General features: G+C 44.6%; 1 protein-coding gene across 2 annotated transcripts in view; it reads left to right on the forward strand.

Moving 5' to 3' along the window:
- The window catches only part of LOC133004892 (cadherin-4-like), a 222,935-nt gene that overhangs the window by 38,503 nt on the left and 166,358 nt on the right, over positions 1-18,074 (forward strand). Inside the window, exon 3 of one of the 2 annotated variants that reach the window (XM_061074446.1) lies at positions 16,608-16,623. The exons of the other annotated variant lie outside the window; for it this stretch is intronic. Coding sequence (XP_060930429.1) covers positions 16,608-16,623 — 16 coding nt within the window. The remainder of the gene's footprint in view (positions 1-16,607; positions 16,624-18,074) is intronic. 2 annotated transcript variants of the gene reach the window in all.

Consider the following 18,074-nt stretch of genomic DNA (forward strand, 5'->3'; position numbering starts at 1 on the left):
TTGGAATGTGGGAAGTCTGCTTCTATGAATTATGAATCATAATAGTATTGACTATTGTGACCATGTCCTGCTAGAAAATAACATTGCTCAGTGAGTCATATCGTTCCAAGGACACAAAAAAGTAGATTATAATTAGAAATGTTTGATTATATTTCCCAATCTTCTAATGTGAAAGCCGTTGAATGATGAATCAGTTCTCTGGTTTCAGTGCCTGGAAAGATTGTATTTCTTAAATTAGTATTGGTAAATATCACCACGCTTAAAAAGAAACGGTCAACAAACTTACAAATAAATTGAGTTCTCTCTGTAAATGAGCATCTGCTTTAGCTTTGGTGTCTCTGGAACAAACGTCTGTGTGTGCACACGAGTAATGGAGGGTTGCGGATGGATCTCTGTCCAGGAGGCGTGCACGAGCAGATCTGCCGGGTCCACCTGTCCAACGTACGGCTGATTGAGTGATGCTCTCCACGCCCGGGTGCCGCTGCGCTCACACAACGCACAAAGACGCATATCTCACACACCGCGGTCGGCTGGTGTGTTAAGCCTCAGCGCCACCTCAGATCAACAATATTAATGCACTCCAAATATTAGTTTTCTCCCTCATTACCAAGCCGGGCGCTATTCGCCTGAACCCGCAGCGGTCCTGGAGGATGGAGACGGCGGCAGGAAGTGTGCTTTTGTGTGTATGTGTGTGTGTGTGTGTGTGTGTGTGTGTGCTCATATCAGGCCAATTACACTATAATGCCTCTGGTTTCTTCAGCTTGAAGAGAATCTTTTCTTCGCTCCGCCTGTGTGCTGTTATTTATCCTCATAGACACGAGTAACCGTATATTGCTACTGACAAATTCATATCACTGTGTGGAATTGTGTTGCACTTGTTTGTGCTGCCGAATATGGATGTATTTAGACAAGAGCAATGACAGACTCACTAAAGAGTTGCTTCTCGCTAAGCCTAAGTGGGAGAATAGTAAATAGAGAAGGAGAGGAGAGCTGTGCATCGTGAAATCCCCATCTGCTGTAAAGTGGGGCGCTGACACTTTCAATCTGTTCGGCTTTGCGTTCGTCCCTCCCTCTCAAGCTCCCTTTCTCTTCTACATTATTGCTCTCATCCTTGATCTTCCCTCCGTGGCTGCTTTTTGTTTCTCAGGGGCGAAAAGCTCCTCGGTCTGCTTTATACAGTAATCACAGATCTGTTTGAGTGACACGCTCTTGGCTCCGGTCCCAGTGTGTAGGTCCTAACTGGTAAAAGCCACCCTGATGTATTGAATGAAATTCTTGCATTTCATTTTCCGGGGGGCCGGCATAATGCCTCCCTGGTGACAGCCACCTAACATGGCAAGTTCACATTTGTTTTTTGACCATGCTCTGCCCTCGCTGTAATTACATTGTGGGTGTGGAGTTTTCCTAGAGGGACCATGGGAAATGTTGTGCGCTGTGTGGATGTGATAGAGGCCAACATGGCCACTTAATCCTGTGGCACGGGGACAAATGGTGGGATTGTTTACCGCTGTTTGAACTTTAGCGTCTTTAGCCTTTTTCCCATGGTTCAAAGCACTGGGAACGTTGTGGCCACCAGTCGCTCTGACGTTCTTTCTCATTTCAGTACCATGGGAAGGGGTCCTGGCTTTGGTTATATGTGACATTTATTGTATTAGCAGCAAATGCTTCAACTGTGGGAAAAGCATTTGCTGTCTTGTGTTACATTTCCCTTTGTTTCCTGAGCTGAAGGAGCAGCAGGTGAACTCATTCAATCATAATCCTTTTCCGGCTCAGTTGGGTCAAGGAAGCCGTTCCATTAGACCCAATCAGTTTGAGACTATGGGTGAGTTTCTATCTCATTTGCTGGTATAAATGTGATTTCATCACATAAAAAGATACATAATGCGTCTTGTGGAGAGGAATTTCATTTTCATTCTGGAGTGGCAAAAACTGTCATTCAATTTGAGATATACAATGGATAGGGTATTTCTTATTTCTTTGTGTGATCCGTGGTGTCGTGAGCCCATAATAAGCTGTGGTGCTCTTTCTCTGGGTGCTAATACTCCAGCTGCTTACACATGATTCTGGTTAGATGAGGGCTTTCTGTGGAACTAAAGTAAAAGATGAGTTTGCTGGAGGAAGAATGAGAGCGAGTGGAAAGGTGCTAAAAGAGTCACAGAGGCTGATGTGTAATGCTCAACCACTTATTCATATTTTTCCTGGTTCATATCCTGGTTTATATATATATATATATATATGTGTGAGTGTGTGTGCACCTGGTGCTTTTATCAGGGCACAGGTAGGTTTTGGAGTATCCACTTTGGAAAAGAACTCCAGCAGGTGCATATGTGCTCATCCTCTTTTATTATGTTCATATCTGTGTTCATTCGTGTGTAGTCCTTTTTAGACATGACCTCTGGGTAGAATCCGGGGAATTGGCTGCAGAGTTTACGCAGAGTTTCTTTCACACATCCGCAGCACAGCAGGAGGTTCTCTGCACAGACGCGTTCACAACTGCATCGAATCCTCTGCGGTATTCTCGCGAAAGGGGGAGGAGCCGGGTGCAGAGGCAGGAAGTGACATATTTACCACAAACTCTCTTCATCTGTGTCTTCTACGTGTGTGTCCCTGCAAAATATTTGTTTTCAAATGTTTGCGTCTGTTGCATGTTAGAAGCGTCATCAGCCCCCCCACTCGCTCGCCATGAATCCCGGGGGGGGATCCCCTGCTGTGTTCACATATGGACTTCTCCTGGATTTTCTTCTGACTAGATACTAGGAGGCTAGTAGGATAAAGTCCTTTGAAACTACTGAGCGTCTCACTCTGACATTTGAGTTCACATGTGCATCTCCTCCGGGAAAAAATGCAGAGGAACTGCGGAGTTCAGTGCATGTCTGTAAGCTTTATAGTATTTTAAACAATTTTGTCCAGCAAATCAAGCCACAGTACTGCAGTGGTGGCTTGAGTACATATAGTTCGGAGCAGCAGAGTGAGAAGTCCCAAGCATCTCCGCCTCGGGAACGATGCGACTTCCTGCCTTTGAAACCTCTGACTTAAGGTGGCACCGCACATGCAAGACGGGGGGATGAACACGAGGAAGAGAGGGATTCAAAAGCACACGGCATGAACGAGGGGACCTGGGAACACAGAATTTATTGGCTTCATCGCTGCAGTGCTGCTGTACAGCTCAGGTGCAGGGTGTAAGCACACACACACACACAGACACACACACACACAGACACACACAGACACACACACACACACACACACACACACACACACACATTTTCACTTTTCCTCTTACACACAAACGCCTTTTTTCTTTGTTGGACAACCCTGAGGGAGGAGCTAGTTCCCCCGGAGATTGTGGCGATAAATTATGTCGGGGTGGCTGTGGAATGGGAGGGAATGGAGAGAAAGGTTAGAGAGCAAACAGGAGACGCTAATGAAGTATGAAGGGCTGAGCATGGCCGCATGGTTTCTGCCAAGTGCCACCAATCCCCTCCCACCCCCCCCCCCCCCCCCCCCGCCCCCCTTGCCTGAGCTCAACCTGCCCCAGGGACACAGAGGGGGAGCTGGGTCACTGTGGAGAACATAAAAAGGGCCTGTAAAGCTCGTGCTGAATTAAAAGGAGCAAAAAACTGTTTCAACAATTCCTCTTCATCTTCTTCAGCGTTTTGAAAAAAAAAAAAAATTAATTGCATCGCATATTTTTTCTTTCCTCCAAAGGAAGCATTTTCAGTTTGTTCTCTTCTCAGCTTCTAACCCTGGAACTTTGTCGAGCTGCATGAGAGTGGCATCGGAAAAATGTCAAAGCCATTACTGTATCACTCAAGCCGGCTGCACTCAGCTCTGCTCTTTTTCTGTTATTTAAACATGCTCGTCTTCATAAGTGCCCACACTCTGGCGTACACACTCGTCACTCCGTGTGTGCGGCTCGACCGCACTACCACCGTGTCTCTCGGGCACAATTGTTTTTTTTGAGAGTTCAGCCTCCATCCCGCTTCACCAGCCCCTTCCACTCTATTAATGTATGCTCATCAGCCGAGCAGCATGTGAGCTTATTTAGCAGTCCACACATCATCGCTGACGTGCTTCAGAGGCTTTATCTATTATCCTTTTTGTGATTAAAAAGCTAATCAGGTTCACCATCATTTAGGCTTTTTTCACATTCCCTTCATCCCTCCTGGAGGTGCCAGAAGTCTGGAGGTTTTCCAGAGGAGCTCTGAGAGTGGAAGCAGATATGGCCACTGTCTGTTGTTGTCTTATTATTGGATATATACCAGGATGGGTCATATAAGGTATAGTCTGACTCACCAGGTGAAGGCTCTGGGTAGGCAGCTTTATCCTCCCCTTCCACTTCCTGTGTTATTATTGTCAAATCGCCCTTTGCTGTGGGAAACAGAACAGCCATCCCAGAACCCCTACAGGGTGAAAATGGCAAGTTTTGCTAAAGATTTGGCACGCTCATTAAAGGTGAACCCGCTTGGTGAATGGTCCACAAAGATCTACAAAGATTCTGCCGTTGTTCTGACCGTCCTCACCTCACAATGTGCAGCAATCTGTGTGCAGCAGCCAAAAGCTCCTCCTTGACAGTATCTTACAGGGCACCCTCCCTGTACCCTGGACCACTATCACACTCTGGCCAGGATATACTGAGGAGCATCTTATTATTTCAATACATTTTATTTGCATTCTGATAATGAGCCACTTAAATCCCTTTAATAAAAAGTTATCTGTGAATGACCAGAGCCATAAAAACAAATATATTCACACCCTTGTGTTCTTCACCAGCAGTTTCTTTTCCAGATGGCTTCTTCTTTTCATGTGGGTGGACACAACTGAAAAAAGAATGGCTTAACTGTTCACTCTCACTGTTTCGACTGCACATCACATTTATCTGTGCAAACACAAACCCACTGACAGATGATTCCAGCTGTGGGTCATCATCACCATCAGTCAGAGGCACGGAGTCAGAGGAAGCCGGAGTGGAAGACTCGTCTCACATCTCACAATGTGTTTCCTCCTCTCTCACATCTCATCCTCACATCTCACTCTGAGTTGGAAGCGGATAAACAACATGTGAGGAACAGAAAAACACGGAAGGCAAACATTACTTTGACAGCTGTGTGACGAGCTTTGTCCAGTAAAGAAAGAGCTCATCGCATTTGCATTTATTAAATGTAATATTTGTTTTTCTTTGTTAACCAGGAGTGGAAAATTGTCTTGTGCTCAACAAACAAAAAACAACAACAGCATAGGAAGAGTTAAAACAGACACAGACTGGGTCACACCAGTTTATGTCAATGTCTGTGGCTTGAATCCCGTCAGTCACTTGAGTTCTAGAATATTGACGTCCCACCAGGGACCCTGTGGCACCTGTTTCCTCTCCTCCCTCTTCGTCCCGTCGGTGAACAAATTGAGTCTTCACCTTGAGTTTGCCATCTATTTCGCTTTCCTTCGACACAGCTCTAAAAAGTTTATCCTGAGATCTACAACTCTGCAACCTGGCAGGAAGGTGAAGAGTTAAAACCCTTTGACAATAGTTGTGTGCACTAGTTCTGAAATCAGCCTACACGGAGGCCGCTGGGTTTTTAAAAGGAGATAAAGTTGCTGGGAGCATCTTTTGAAAATATTCCCTGTATTTTCAGAGAAGCTCACCTGGGGGGAAGAACACAATCCACAGCTCTGGAGCAAATGTGCACCTGTCGGCATCACTTAGGCTTATATAATACTTAAACCAAAGTTTTCAGCCATGAAGTGAAACTGTCTCAGCTCTCACATTGGTTTGTGCAAATAGTATTTTGTTTTGTATTTGCCTTTTAAAAAAAGGGATTCATGAATTTGTTGGTGGAAGGAACACAGCCAGGTGTGTGTGTGTGTGTATTTGCGCACTTGAACGTGCATGTGGTACGTCTTGTGCTGAACTCCAGTGCACACCTGTCAGTGCAGATACAAACTCTTAAACTGCATCAGTGAATCCACATCTACCTTTTGTTTTGACATGCACCGAACATGTCAGTGTGTGGTCCTTGCCTGTCACTGGTCTGTCAGCTGCAGGTCACTGGGAGGATGTTGATACGTCCATTTTTATTTTATTTTTACCGCTGACCTTTACATTCAGAAGATGAGATTTTAAAAAACCTTCCCTATTCCAACAATTTCATAAGAGTTCTGAACATGTCTGCTTGAAATGGGATGTTTGCTGTGATTCTGGTTGCAGCTCAATTACTGGAACTGTAAAAGTGACCCGGCAGGAATTGAGCTGTGGCAAGTGAAGAGCAGCTGCAGGACCACAGAAGCTATTAGATGGATACATAATTTATATTCCACAACATACTATGGAATATAACTACAGTATTTCAAAAACATGCAATTAAAACCCACAAAGTCTTAGGAGTTTGTCTGTGCATGTGTATAATATATGAATGTAGTTTATGTAAGTATATTTTTTGGATATACTGCACTTTATAGACAGGGACTGTGGTTTGGAGCTTGAAGAAAATGAGCCTGCAGCTTCTGCTCGGCTCGGCGCCAGACATCAGGACAGATAAATCTCTAATGGGGACAAACATCCCACTGAGAGGAAGGTACAAAACATCAAACAGCCCAGCACACTTTGAATTAAATCCAGGTCTCCCCCAAAAACTTGTGGAGTAAGCTGATGAGTGAAGTGAAACATTACATTTACTCGCGGTGCTGACAAAGACGGGCAAGGAACCGCCGCAAAACCAGACCTCTCGTTTGAAAAATGAAGAAGAGGAAGAGAGAGAAAATATCTCGGTGTCAAAGTCTGAATCCATCACGTGCACGTTGAAGGGACATAAAGCAAATGGGTCTTAAAGTTGATTAAGGGTGAACAGTTCAGTTCAGGTGTGAGTGTATGTGTCTGTGTGTGTGTGTGTGTCTCTGTGTGTGTGTGTGTGAGATCAATCATGGGGAAATAACTGGTGTAGCAGTGGAAGGTTGAACAACTGCTTTCCTCACAGTTTCAGTGCTAACTTGTGATAAGTGCTCTGTGGCCTGTTTTCCTTATCCCTCATCCCCCTCATTAAAATGTCCTTAATCTCCGTTCTCTTTCTCTGCTTCTCCCCCTCTCTCTATCTTCTTCTGTGTGCAAATAGCATGTGTGCATGTGTATTTGTACAGTATGTGTGTGTGTGTATGTGTGTGTGTGTGTGTGTGCATGCGCTTGCACCTGTGTATGCCAGCTCAGGACGAGGCCCAGGGAGAGATAATGAAATAATAACTCTTATCAAACCACTGCAGACTGAGTGGAGCTCTCTCTCTCTCTCCCTCTCGCTCGTTCTCCCTCTCCTCTGCGTCCTTGTCTTTGCTGCTCAGCACTCGTCTCTCAGCCTGATTCCCTCACTGATTCTTCCTGCCACTCAGGACGCTGCTGGTGAAGCACACACTTGGCTAATCCAGCTGTGCCGTACACGACATAGCGAGAGGCTGATTCTCATCCCGATGACGGGGGGGGGGAGCTTCGGCTTTGACTTAGTTGTTCCAGAGACGCACAGTTAAAGTTCCCGGAGAAGCTTTTTCTTTGGCAAATTTAATGGCAGGATAAAGGCTCTTTAGAGTGCGGAGGATGAAAGTCTTCCCAAACAGTGGCCTCTGCCTCATTATGAATCCAGAGCTGCTCTTCATCCTATAGATAAATTATTCACCACTTGGCCCAAATGAATAATATTCGTCTTAACTCTTCTCGCATCCCTTCATCTCGACATCCCTCCAACATGCTTCACGTGATTTGGTGAGGGTGTGGAAAGGGGGGGGGCGGTGAGTGAGGGTCCCGGGTCGGAACCTCGAATTTGAGGCGAGTCCGGTGTCGGCCCGATAATGAACGGCAAGTCCTTCAGTCCCACAGATTCTTTAATAGGCCACCTCTGGTTGCTGCACATCTCATTTGTGCTCCAACTGTGGTTTGAATATTGTCGAGCACAATCAAGATGCTGCACCCCCCCACACACACTTCTCTTTTCTCTATATCTTCTTTTTTCTTTTTCCTCTCGAAGTTACAATGAAGCGTTATAATTTCTTGAAAGTTAACTTTTTCCTCAGATTCTTTAATTTCTCCTCCTCCCATTCTGTGCTTCCACCATATTTCACCTCTTTATCCCCTTTTCTCCTAGCCTGACGTTGTCCTTCCTATATAATAGGAAGGACGGCAAAAACATCTTTTCGATCTACAAATGCCTTGATCGCGTTTCTCTGTTCCTCTTTCAAAATTAATGCGCTGTCGATGTCTCCTAAAACAGACTCAATGGCAGCATCTACACATCTCAGCTCTCCAGCAGCAGGCATGTTTGTGGAAAACAAAGTCAACCCAAGCGCTCTTTGATGACGCAGTTGATTGTGTTACTGTTGATCATCTGTCCATCATCGTATAAGGCCCGCCCTGACAATTTGATTGGTCCGAACAGGATAGTTTCTCCCCAACGGAGCGACTCCAGACCGAACTTCCCGACCGAAAATGTTGTGGGCGGGGCTAAGTTCGTCTGGCACCCAGGCAGTAAAAAGAGATGGGAGGGGATGAGGTGAGGGAAGTGTGTGGAAGAGAGAGAGAGAGAGAGAGAGAGAGAGAGAGAGAGAGAGAGAGAGAGAGAGAGAGAGAGAGAGACGAGAGAGACGAGGGAGACGAGGGAGTGAAGGTGAGGGAAGAGGAGGAAGGGGGGGGGGGGCCTGGATGTGTGAGACCGAGAGCAGCAGAAGCCTAAGTGATGCTGACAGGGACACATTTGCTCCAGAGCTGTGGATTGTGTTGTGTGAAATTGAAACGGCGGAGCATCAGGAGCAGTTATTCGCAATAAATTTCAACTGCTCCAACACTTTGAAGGCCCCCCCCCGTGTATTTTGTTACCTCTTCCCTCTATTCTCTCTGTCTCCTTTCCTTTTTGTCTTCTTCTTCTTCGGTCTTCATCCCTCTCTCTTGTCTTTCAGTCGTTTCCCCAGCATTTGTCCTCTCCCTTCCGTGCCCATTCGGTGTCCCTCAGGCCCGCTGAGCATTAGACGTCCAGGCTTGGCTTCTCCACCACTGGCCTCTCTCCTCCTCCTCCTACACCTCCTCTCCCCACTCCCCACCCTCCCTTAGCATCACACTAAGCAGCAGTGACAGGCACCAAGGCTGTCAGCCAGTCAAAGAGCAGAATTAATTTGTTTAATTTCATACCTTTCCATTTAGCCACCGAGCCAGCCAAGGCACTGGGGTGTCAAGGCATCCAGTAAATTTTGCACGCACACCATATTTTGGGAGGCATTGGCGGGAAGAGGCCTCCGTTTGGGGGGGGCAGGGGCGGAGGGACGGGAGCCAGAGGAGGAGGAGGCAGGGAAACATTAGCGCCTTTCACTGGGCAGTTAATGTATTTATACCTGAAAGTAATGGAGTGTTTCTAATAATAAAAGGCAATTTCCAAAATCATTTTCGCCAGCTGATAATACGAGTTCGTTTCAGCTCCGCGGGCCTTGTGATAACGTTGCCCACAGACCTGTTACATGGGAAATGGGAAGTGACATGAAGTTTAGCACCGTGACCTCATCTGAGCCTGTCATGTTTTTTAAGGAGCTCACAGATGCGGTGATGGAAATATTAGTGATTCTGAGCCACAACCCCATACCTCGCCCTGTGTCCACCAACACACACACACACACACACATGCAACTTAACGACAAACACGTGTAACTAAAAACAAAGAAGACGACACGCTTGTGCAATTTCAATCAATCCTCCGCACCGGGAACGGCCCCGGCTCGACTCCAGAGAGCCGTTCAGAGAGCAATATCCAATCTAGTGTGAGTTTCTGTTCTCCTCTCAGCAGTAGACGCTGCAGCTAACGGCGGCCCGTCGGGCATAATGACACATTTGAATAAGATGTAATAAATGAGATCTGTATTTACACTGTTGTTCTTGGGATAGTTTTTCAGCAGTGACACCGCTCCCTGCTCGGGGGGGCTCGGTGCGGAAGGCTGGCTCTGGAGTGTGCGTTTAATGCGGCGATTACTCCTGATTCAAGTGTCTGGTCGGCTGGAGATATTTAGGTTTGACTGCCCTGGAAATGGAGATCATTTTAGAATTATTTATTTCACCTGTGATAGGGCTATTGAGGCCTGCTGTAGTGTGCAGGACTAGTCAGGTAAGTTTCGATGATATTACTGGGGAAGATATATTAGCATGCTGATTGATTCTGTTCATCTAGCCTATTTCCATTCATTTATCCATCAATTGTAAAATATTTTTACAGAGGATTCCAATTGTTTGGCTAACTATTTATATCTCTGGCACTGCATTAGTGTTTTTTTACAAACTTTTTTCTCATCTTATTCTACAGAACAATGCCACGTGCACCTCATGTGTGGAGACATTTCATCCCATCCAATGTAGAAGGAAAGGCTGTGTACATTTGCAAATACTGTGCAAAGACCTATGTTAAGAATGACACAACGATGTAGAAGCATATAGTCAAGTGCCCAAAGTTTCCTCAGGGCTCAAATCAGCCTATGACAAAACAAAATGTTTATATTTATGTCTTTATATGACAAGGTAAATACAGTTAATATAAATTACCCACAACATTTCCCGTTAATTCCCGGTAATTCCTGTATATTCACATATATTCCCGTTAATTCCCGTTAATTCCCATGGAAAGTTACCAACTTTGAATATTCCATGGGAATTTTGCAACCCTACCTGTGACCTGTGAATCTTGCTCTTTATTGCGAGTGATGCAAATTCTAATTCGTTTTTTATGTTTTGGAATAGGAATCGTCATAATTATCTATTTAATCATGAACTAACAAAAACATATTTTGACTAATTGTTACTGTTAAACAGCTTTTTTAATTATTCTGTATTTAAGCTCTATCTCTGTGTTCCTGGGACACCTGTGCTATTTGAGCAGGTTTTCTCCACCTCAGCCAAGTGTAAGATAAATTTGGGGTCATTATGAAACAATGAGACTATAGCGGGCCACCAGAGTGTAGATAATTAATGGGAAACACAGTGTAGGTCTTTTGGTCTATTTGGTTCTGTTGTGCTCCGCAGCTGCAGGTGTGTTATGATGTGTGAATCCTCTATTGTTCATGCTGGTGTTTGCACGTTGGAAAATCCCACATATCCCACTTGTTATAATAAATGTTGTGGTGGCTTCACAGACACTTGTTCACTCTAAACACAGCGTTTTATTCTTGTCAGTTTAACAGTAAATGGTTGGTTAACAAGCATCTGTTATCCGTGAGGAAAATCAAATCAAAAATGCAAATTCTAAAGGTTTATTCCATACAGCTACTATATGTTAGGGAGTCATATAGGGACAGTAAACAATCCACCCATTTATTAATCAATAATAATATTACAGCCTGATCCTGATCTTCATACAAAGTAGAATCCAGGACTTCTCCTCCTCTTAGATTGTGTCTCATTAACAATTTATGTACTTGTTGTAATAACGCAATAACACAACACAGAACACAGTCTGAGGTCATGCAGGCGTGGAATGATATGATTGGTAGAGCAAAGATCATACAGAAGGTTCGTGCACTTAGTTTTGGTACGTGCAAATTAAAATGGGAAGATGTAAAACTTAGTTGTGTGTGTGAGAGTGTGTGAGTGTGTGAGCGTGTGTGTATCCGTTTGTCCAAGTGTTTGGACTTAATTACACCATGTTACTAGCCCCGGGGAACTCGCCATTGATTCTGTGACTCATGCAGGCTCCTAGGGGGAATGTTAACATGCAATATAAACTACCATCCCTTCCGTTAATTACACCAGACCACAAAATCACTTGAATCAGCAGGCGTTAAAAGTTTTTCTTAATCCATGCTTCTGTTTTTTCTGTACTAATATTGATGTGTTCATAAAAAGCTGGGCTCTGATTAGTAAGACCTCCAGGCCCTTTGATAGGGGGCCGTGGGGATTTCTGAAAAATGCATGAAACATAAAAAGTAATATGAAAAGTTTATTAACTCTAAATATCCCAGTACCAAGCGCACATGAGATTAAAGTTCTGTTGTGATTAAAAAAAATAAATTTCGACACCCCTGTAGAATTCAATTTTGTTTTATAACCTCAAATGATTAAATTCGGCCTTTTGTTTGTTCGTTGCAGCCCTGAACGCCACACGTGTGCCGTGTGACGCCCGGGTTCATGAAATGCATTGTTTTCCAATAAAGGTGACGTCGGCTCAGAGCTCAGTTTGCTCGTTTGAGCTCTGTCACTCGGCCCTGAGCGTCGGGGGGGTGAAGCCTCCCTGACAGACTCGCACCAGCACTTCTCTAGAAAGCGCTGCACTCGCTCAATGCACGGAGCTAATGCGTTTGACCCCTCTTTCCCAAAGGAAGAGCTTCCAAGCGCTGGCAGAGGAATGAATCAGCATGTTTATAAGAGCTCCTCATCAGTCACACCATCCCCCCCCCCCTGTTTTTAAAACCTGTGCTTCCTGCGTTAGTCGTGTCCTAACACAATCATATGAAACAGTCGTTAGCTAAGTAATATCATGCTCTCAATTCTTGAATAGCACAGGAAGCAGATACAGTTGGTTGCCCGACAATACCATTCCGCCCAGCAAATGCAAAATAAAAATAGTTCACACAAAGCAATGGTAAAACAAGAAATAGAAACACCTCCCCTCTGGTGTCAGATCACTGTGCAGTAAACCATCTGGCCCTTTGAATGTATTTAGTAACAGATCTTCACCTCTTCTTTAGGCAGATATGAGCTGTTTGCCACTTCTAACCCCCTTCTGTCTTCTGGCTCTTTTGCACAATGCCAAGCTGTTTTAATGCGTCTCCCCATATGGATCTTTCCTGAAGACAGTCGCCAAAAAAAAACAGGTTTATTCTCAGCGTCTGCTCACATATCGACAATAAGAGTTCATGGAGTGTCAACCCATCAGGCTGCACTCTCTCCACTCTCTCTATTGTGATCCTTTCTCATTTTCATTCATATGCCTTTTTTCCCATTTGCTCCCTTGGCTGTAGAGAATCATTTTTCTCTCTGCAGGCTGTGGCTGAGCAATGTAACCAGTGGCATCTACAATGTTATGTCTGTAGAGATGTGTGATATATCTGTGTGCCGCTGCTTGTGGCATGTGGCATTCCAGTGCAGGGCCATTAAAAAAAATAAAGCATACTACAAAGAAGGTTCTGTGGTCGAAACCCAGCTCGGCTCTATTTATATGTGAGGTTTTAAAGGCTCCCCATCCCCCCTGTGGCTGTGTGACTCTCTCCCATGCTCCTGTTTCCTTTTTGGAGTGGAAAGAAATTCAGCTTAAGTAAAGTGGAGACTAAATTTAACTGTGAGTGTCACTCTTGAGTGTGAATGTTGCTACGAGTAACTGGCAAACCTCTCTGTGGTGTTTCCTCGCCTTTCACCCAGTGCATGTTGGGATCCAGGCCTGTGAATAGCGATTTGGAGTTGCACCATTAAATCAACTGGTGTAATACATCGGTCATCGCAGATAGTTCAGATCAGATGCAGCCCATATTTTTTTATATATGTTATAAGCTGAAATGTAAAAAGAAAATATTTATTTGAGGTCACTCAGACACAGTGTGTCCCTATTAGACGTATGATATAGATACATTCCAGCTTTAAAACATCCCAATAAAAACATAGAGATACAAAATAAATAGAAAAAATGTTGATGGAAAAAAGTTGATATATAAGTTAAGAAAAATCCTATTATTAGGGGTTCAATTAAATCTGTATACACAATTATCAGAAAATTGCTTGGATTGTACTGCATGTGTTGATGCAACTTTAGAATTTCGTCCTTGTATGTTTCTATAGAAATGTAATATGAATGGTGGCTTTTTTTGAAGCATGTACACAAGTTCTCTATTGAAGTGGCGAGCTCATGTGTCTGAGATATACACACGTGTGCACGTGCGAGCAAGAATCTCTCAGAAGTGCCTGTTCTTCATCATAATTCTCCGTCTCTGTGTCTTCTTCACCATGCATGTACATGAAATAAATAAATAAATTAAAAAAACACACACACACACACACATGTCTACCTGATGGCAACGCAGGCTGTGCCCCGAACCTTGTGCGACCGAGAGGTGTTGACTTCCTTGTGTCCCGTCCCGTCACCAGCGCAGTGAGCGATGAGGGTCAGTGCTCAGGTTAAATGACCCGGCCTCAGAACCCATCGTCCATGCAGCTAGTCACCGGGTTACGGTCACTACGGAGAGAAGTATCCATCCCACACATACACACTCACACACACATGTGTATTCTCATGTATACAGATGGAAAGATAGAGCACTACCACGCACTCGACGAGTGATGGATACAGATGAATAGATTGGTGCGTGCACGTTCACACTCAGACACAAATGCACTTTCTATCCAGGTAAGTGAGCTCAACCCCTAGCGGCCGTGGCTGAGAGGCTGCTCAGCCATCAGTGAAATGAAGTGTTGCTCAGCTCAGCCTGAGCTTAATTCTCTGGTTTTTCTCCCAGTGAGACGGAGCCACATCCACCAGCAGCCCCACACAGATCCTCACCCTGGTGAGCGAGTAGAGTGACTCACTGGTAACTTTTGGGGTCAAACTGGTGGAATCCTGTTGGCTTGCATGTGTTGCTGTTGTTCACTCCAACTTGTAGGTTGTGTGTCTGGATTGTGAGTCTGTGTGATTATCTGCTTCGACCACATGACAAGTCAGTCTATACATTGTTGTTGCCCAGTGAAAATCACATGTATCTGCATTTGGGATTTCTATGTTTTTAAGCTGCTACTTGAGGTATACATTTTAATAAATGTGAATAAATGGCCATCTACTTTTTGTCCAAACTGAAAAATCCCTTCAACTATCGAAAGGACTGACATACACTTATTGTACAGACTTTCATGGTCTCCAGAGGATAACGTTTACTGACTGTTTTTCTTAAGTGCTATTAACCATGGTGTCTCTTTGTGTGTTTTCACATCACCCTCAGGACAACTACGACTTTTTACTCTAGCACCAACATGAAATTGACATTTACACATATTGAGCATAGACCGTAAATAAAGATCCAAAGGATTCACTAGCCAGGCGGATAGAGTCTGTGAACCCTCACACGTTTGTCTGTGAGTTGAGAAAATGATCCAGCCTTCTATGAATCCTATTTTGGAAATGTTTAAATGTCAAAAGGTGTTTTTAATCAGGTTTAGATAGAGGTCCTAAACATGTGACATTTTAGAGATTTTCACCTGTCAACACCGGCCTGAATGTGTCTGCATGCATGACTTTTTACCCTGCAAGTGTTTGTGTCTGTGTGTCTGTGTGTGTGTCTGTGTGTTGGTGTCAGTGTGTGTATCAGTTTGGTCTGTAGCAGAGGGTGGTGTCAGTTCTAATCTGGGACAAAGCAGGGATGGAAAGGTCAACTCTTCAGCGAAACACAGAGAGATAGAGACACACACACGCACACACACACACACAACACAGAAAGAGACAAGTACACGTATAGACACTTTGAAAAGCAAGTACACAAAAGAAGATATTTATGGGAAACATGACTCATGTGAAAAGGTCAGGACTCACACTGGGGATCTGCAGGTGTACGCCACCTATCTCTACCCGTGTATATGCAGGTGCAAAGGAGTGAGCAGAATCCAGACTCGAGACTGTGAGCGATGAGAGTCGTTTTTTTGGAGCCTTGTGATTTTCCTGATGGGAGGCAAAGAGACAATGTGAGAGGGGAGCGAGCAGCGAGAGGGAAGTGGAGATGACAGAAATATAGAGAGAGAGATGGAGAGAGAGAGAGAGAGAGAGAGAGAGAGAGAGAGAGAGAGAGAGAGAGAGAGAGAGAGAGAGAATGGAAGAGGAAGGGAGCCAAGAGAGTTGAGTGTGAATTTCCTTAAAGTGCTCCATTTGGTGAGTCATTATTTTCACTAAAGCCGCAAAGAGCATTTCGTTCCCCATAGGAGTCGCTCCTACCCACTCCTTCCAGCCCGATCCTCCTTTCTTCTAGGATACCAGCACGTGTCTATCATTTGTTTGTTTTTCAGATGACTTTTCCACATGTGGAGCCCTGGGGAACGAGAATGATCCTTTTTTCTCTTTTGAAGGTTTATCTCAAACCTTTCAGTGCATCCCTCATCAATAATGCATCGTAAAAAAGGAGCAAATTAACGTTCCATATCCAGGACGTGGTCGGGAGCCCCCTCTCTGCTTGTGTGTTGGTTCCTCTCAGTGAGGACTGCTGATCCAGGCTGATAGATTATGTCTGTAGATTCATAGAGCTGTATTGCTTACTCACGCATATCTGTCGTGGCGGTGATTGTGTCCTCTCCGTGGGATCTGGCCGCAGCCATACAATCAGCTCAGTGTGATAAATGGGAACACAGAGAGAACAAACCTTGCTGTCACTACAAATGAACATCTGTGGGGGCGCCTCAAGGCCGGCAGAGGCTTTCTCTTGCACATAAACACACTCGGTAACGCAGATGCAGAGACACACACTCACACACAGACACGCACACACGTTGTCACATAATCTGCCTCCTCCCACCCGCTCAACTCGTTCCGAAGGTTACTATCCTCTCCTGCGTATTATTTCGATCTGCAGAAACAAACGCCTGCGCTCCCTCTGGATTTGGAGATAAGCAGATTGGTTTGTCTTTTTGGAGAAGACAAAAGCAGCTCAGTCCACACAAAGGTTTATAAAATGGCAGCGCCGCGGTGGTAGAGGAGAGAGCGAGCTCGCAGGAGCCCCAGGAAGCTTACCTCCTAATGCCAGAAAATGTCACTTCTCATATCAACAATACGGACATGCAAATTCCTACCCAGGTACTTTTGTCTCGGTCTTTTTACATCTGCGTCTCCTGCCGGCATGTGACTCGCCGTGTGACTGCTCCGCTGGCGTTTCATGGTTTGCTCCGGCTCTTCATCCTTATTTCAAGTCCCCGCAGTGTCACCGCCATTGTTTTCATTTAAGAAGAAGACGTCAATTTCTCTCCACTTTGGTTGTTGGATGGCAAACATTTCATTTTCTGGATTAACTGGGCGTTAATTGCGTTTTACTCTCCCCCCACATACACACACACACACACACACACACAGACACACACACACACACACACACACACACACACACACACACACACACACACACACACACACACACACACACACACACACACACACACACTCTCCCCTCTCTGGCTCTCTTCATCTCTGAGCACAAGCAGAACTTTGCACGTGTGCTTGGCTCCACCAGGGGCTTGATATGCTAATCAGAATTGATCTGGATGTGGATATTAAAAAAAACAAAGCACCGGGGTGATTGCTGTCAAAGGGCTCAGTGTGGGGCTGATTTAAAGCTCTATAAATATTAATGGTAGATGCCCATCAGAGCTGGCATGTCACCGACAGTCCCATGATTACCCTGTGAGCACCACGCATGCCGCGACCTGCACAGGTGATTGGTTCCGATCTACACACATGCACACGCACATAGCTTAGGCTAATTGAAAGTGTAAACAGCGGCGGTGATGTGTTTAGTGACAGGGTTGATTAGGCAGCACTGTTTTACCTGGTTGAGCTTTATTAGGGATCTAATGGAAGATGTCCATGGTCTCATCGGCACAGCTGGAGACACTAAAGCCACCTACACACACACACACACACACACACACACACACACACACACAATAACAAGTCACTATTGAGCAGGACAATATCAAGAAAGAAAAATAGAAAATATGATTAAGGATTTCCAAGGACAATAATACTTAAATTGATTTGTAGCTACAATTCTTTTATATATCTACAATAACTGACTTTCAAAATAAAGGCGCATGCCCTGCGGCGTTTTTAAAATAGAACAAAAGTTGTGTTTACGTTCAGAATTTAACAGAAACCTATTGTGTCCATTGTGGGACATATTTTGTTTTTTTACTTGTAAATACAAATCACTGCATTTTTATTAGTTAGAAGAGTTTTTCCAGTTGGGTTGTGTTTCCAAATTCCACAATAGGTGAGAGGATCATCTAGATCACCAGCCTCCCACAGAAAAACATGTTCTCTATCAAATCTGACACTTCGTTCATGACGTCTCTGTCAATGTCTCTAACTTCTTTCCAATAAGCACATATACACAATTTTTAT

Source organism: Limanda limanda, chromosome 7, assembly GCF_963576545.1.
Source record: "Limanda limanda chromosome 7, fLimLim1.1, whole genome shotgun sequence".
NCBI classification, from domain to species: Eukaryota; Metazoa; Chordata; class Actinopteri; order Pleuronectiformes; family Pleuronectidae; genus Limanda; species Limanda limanda.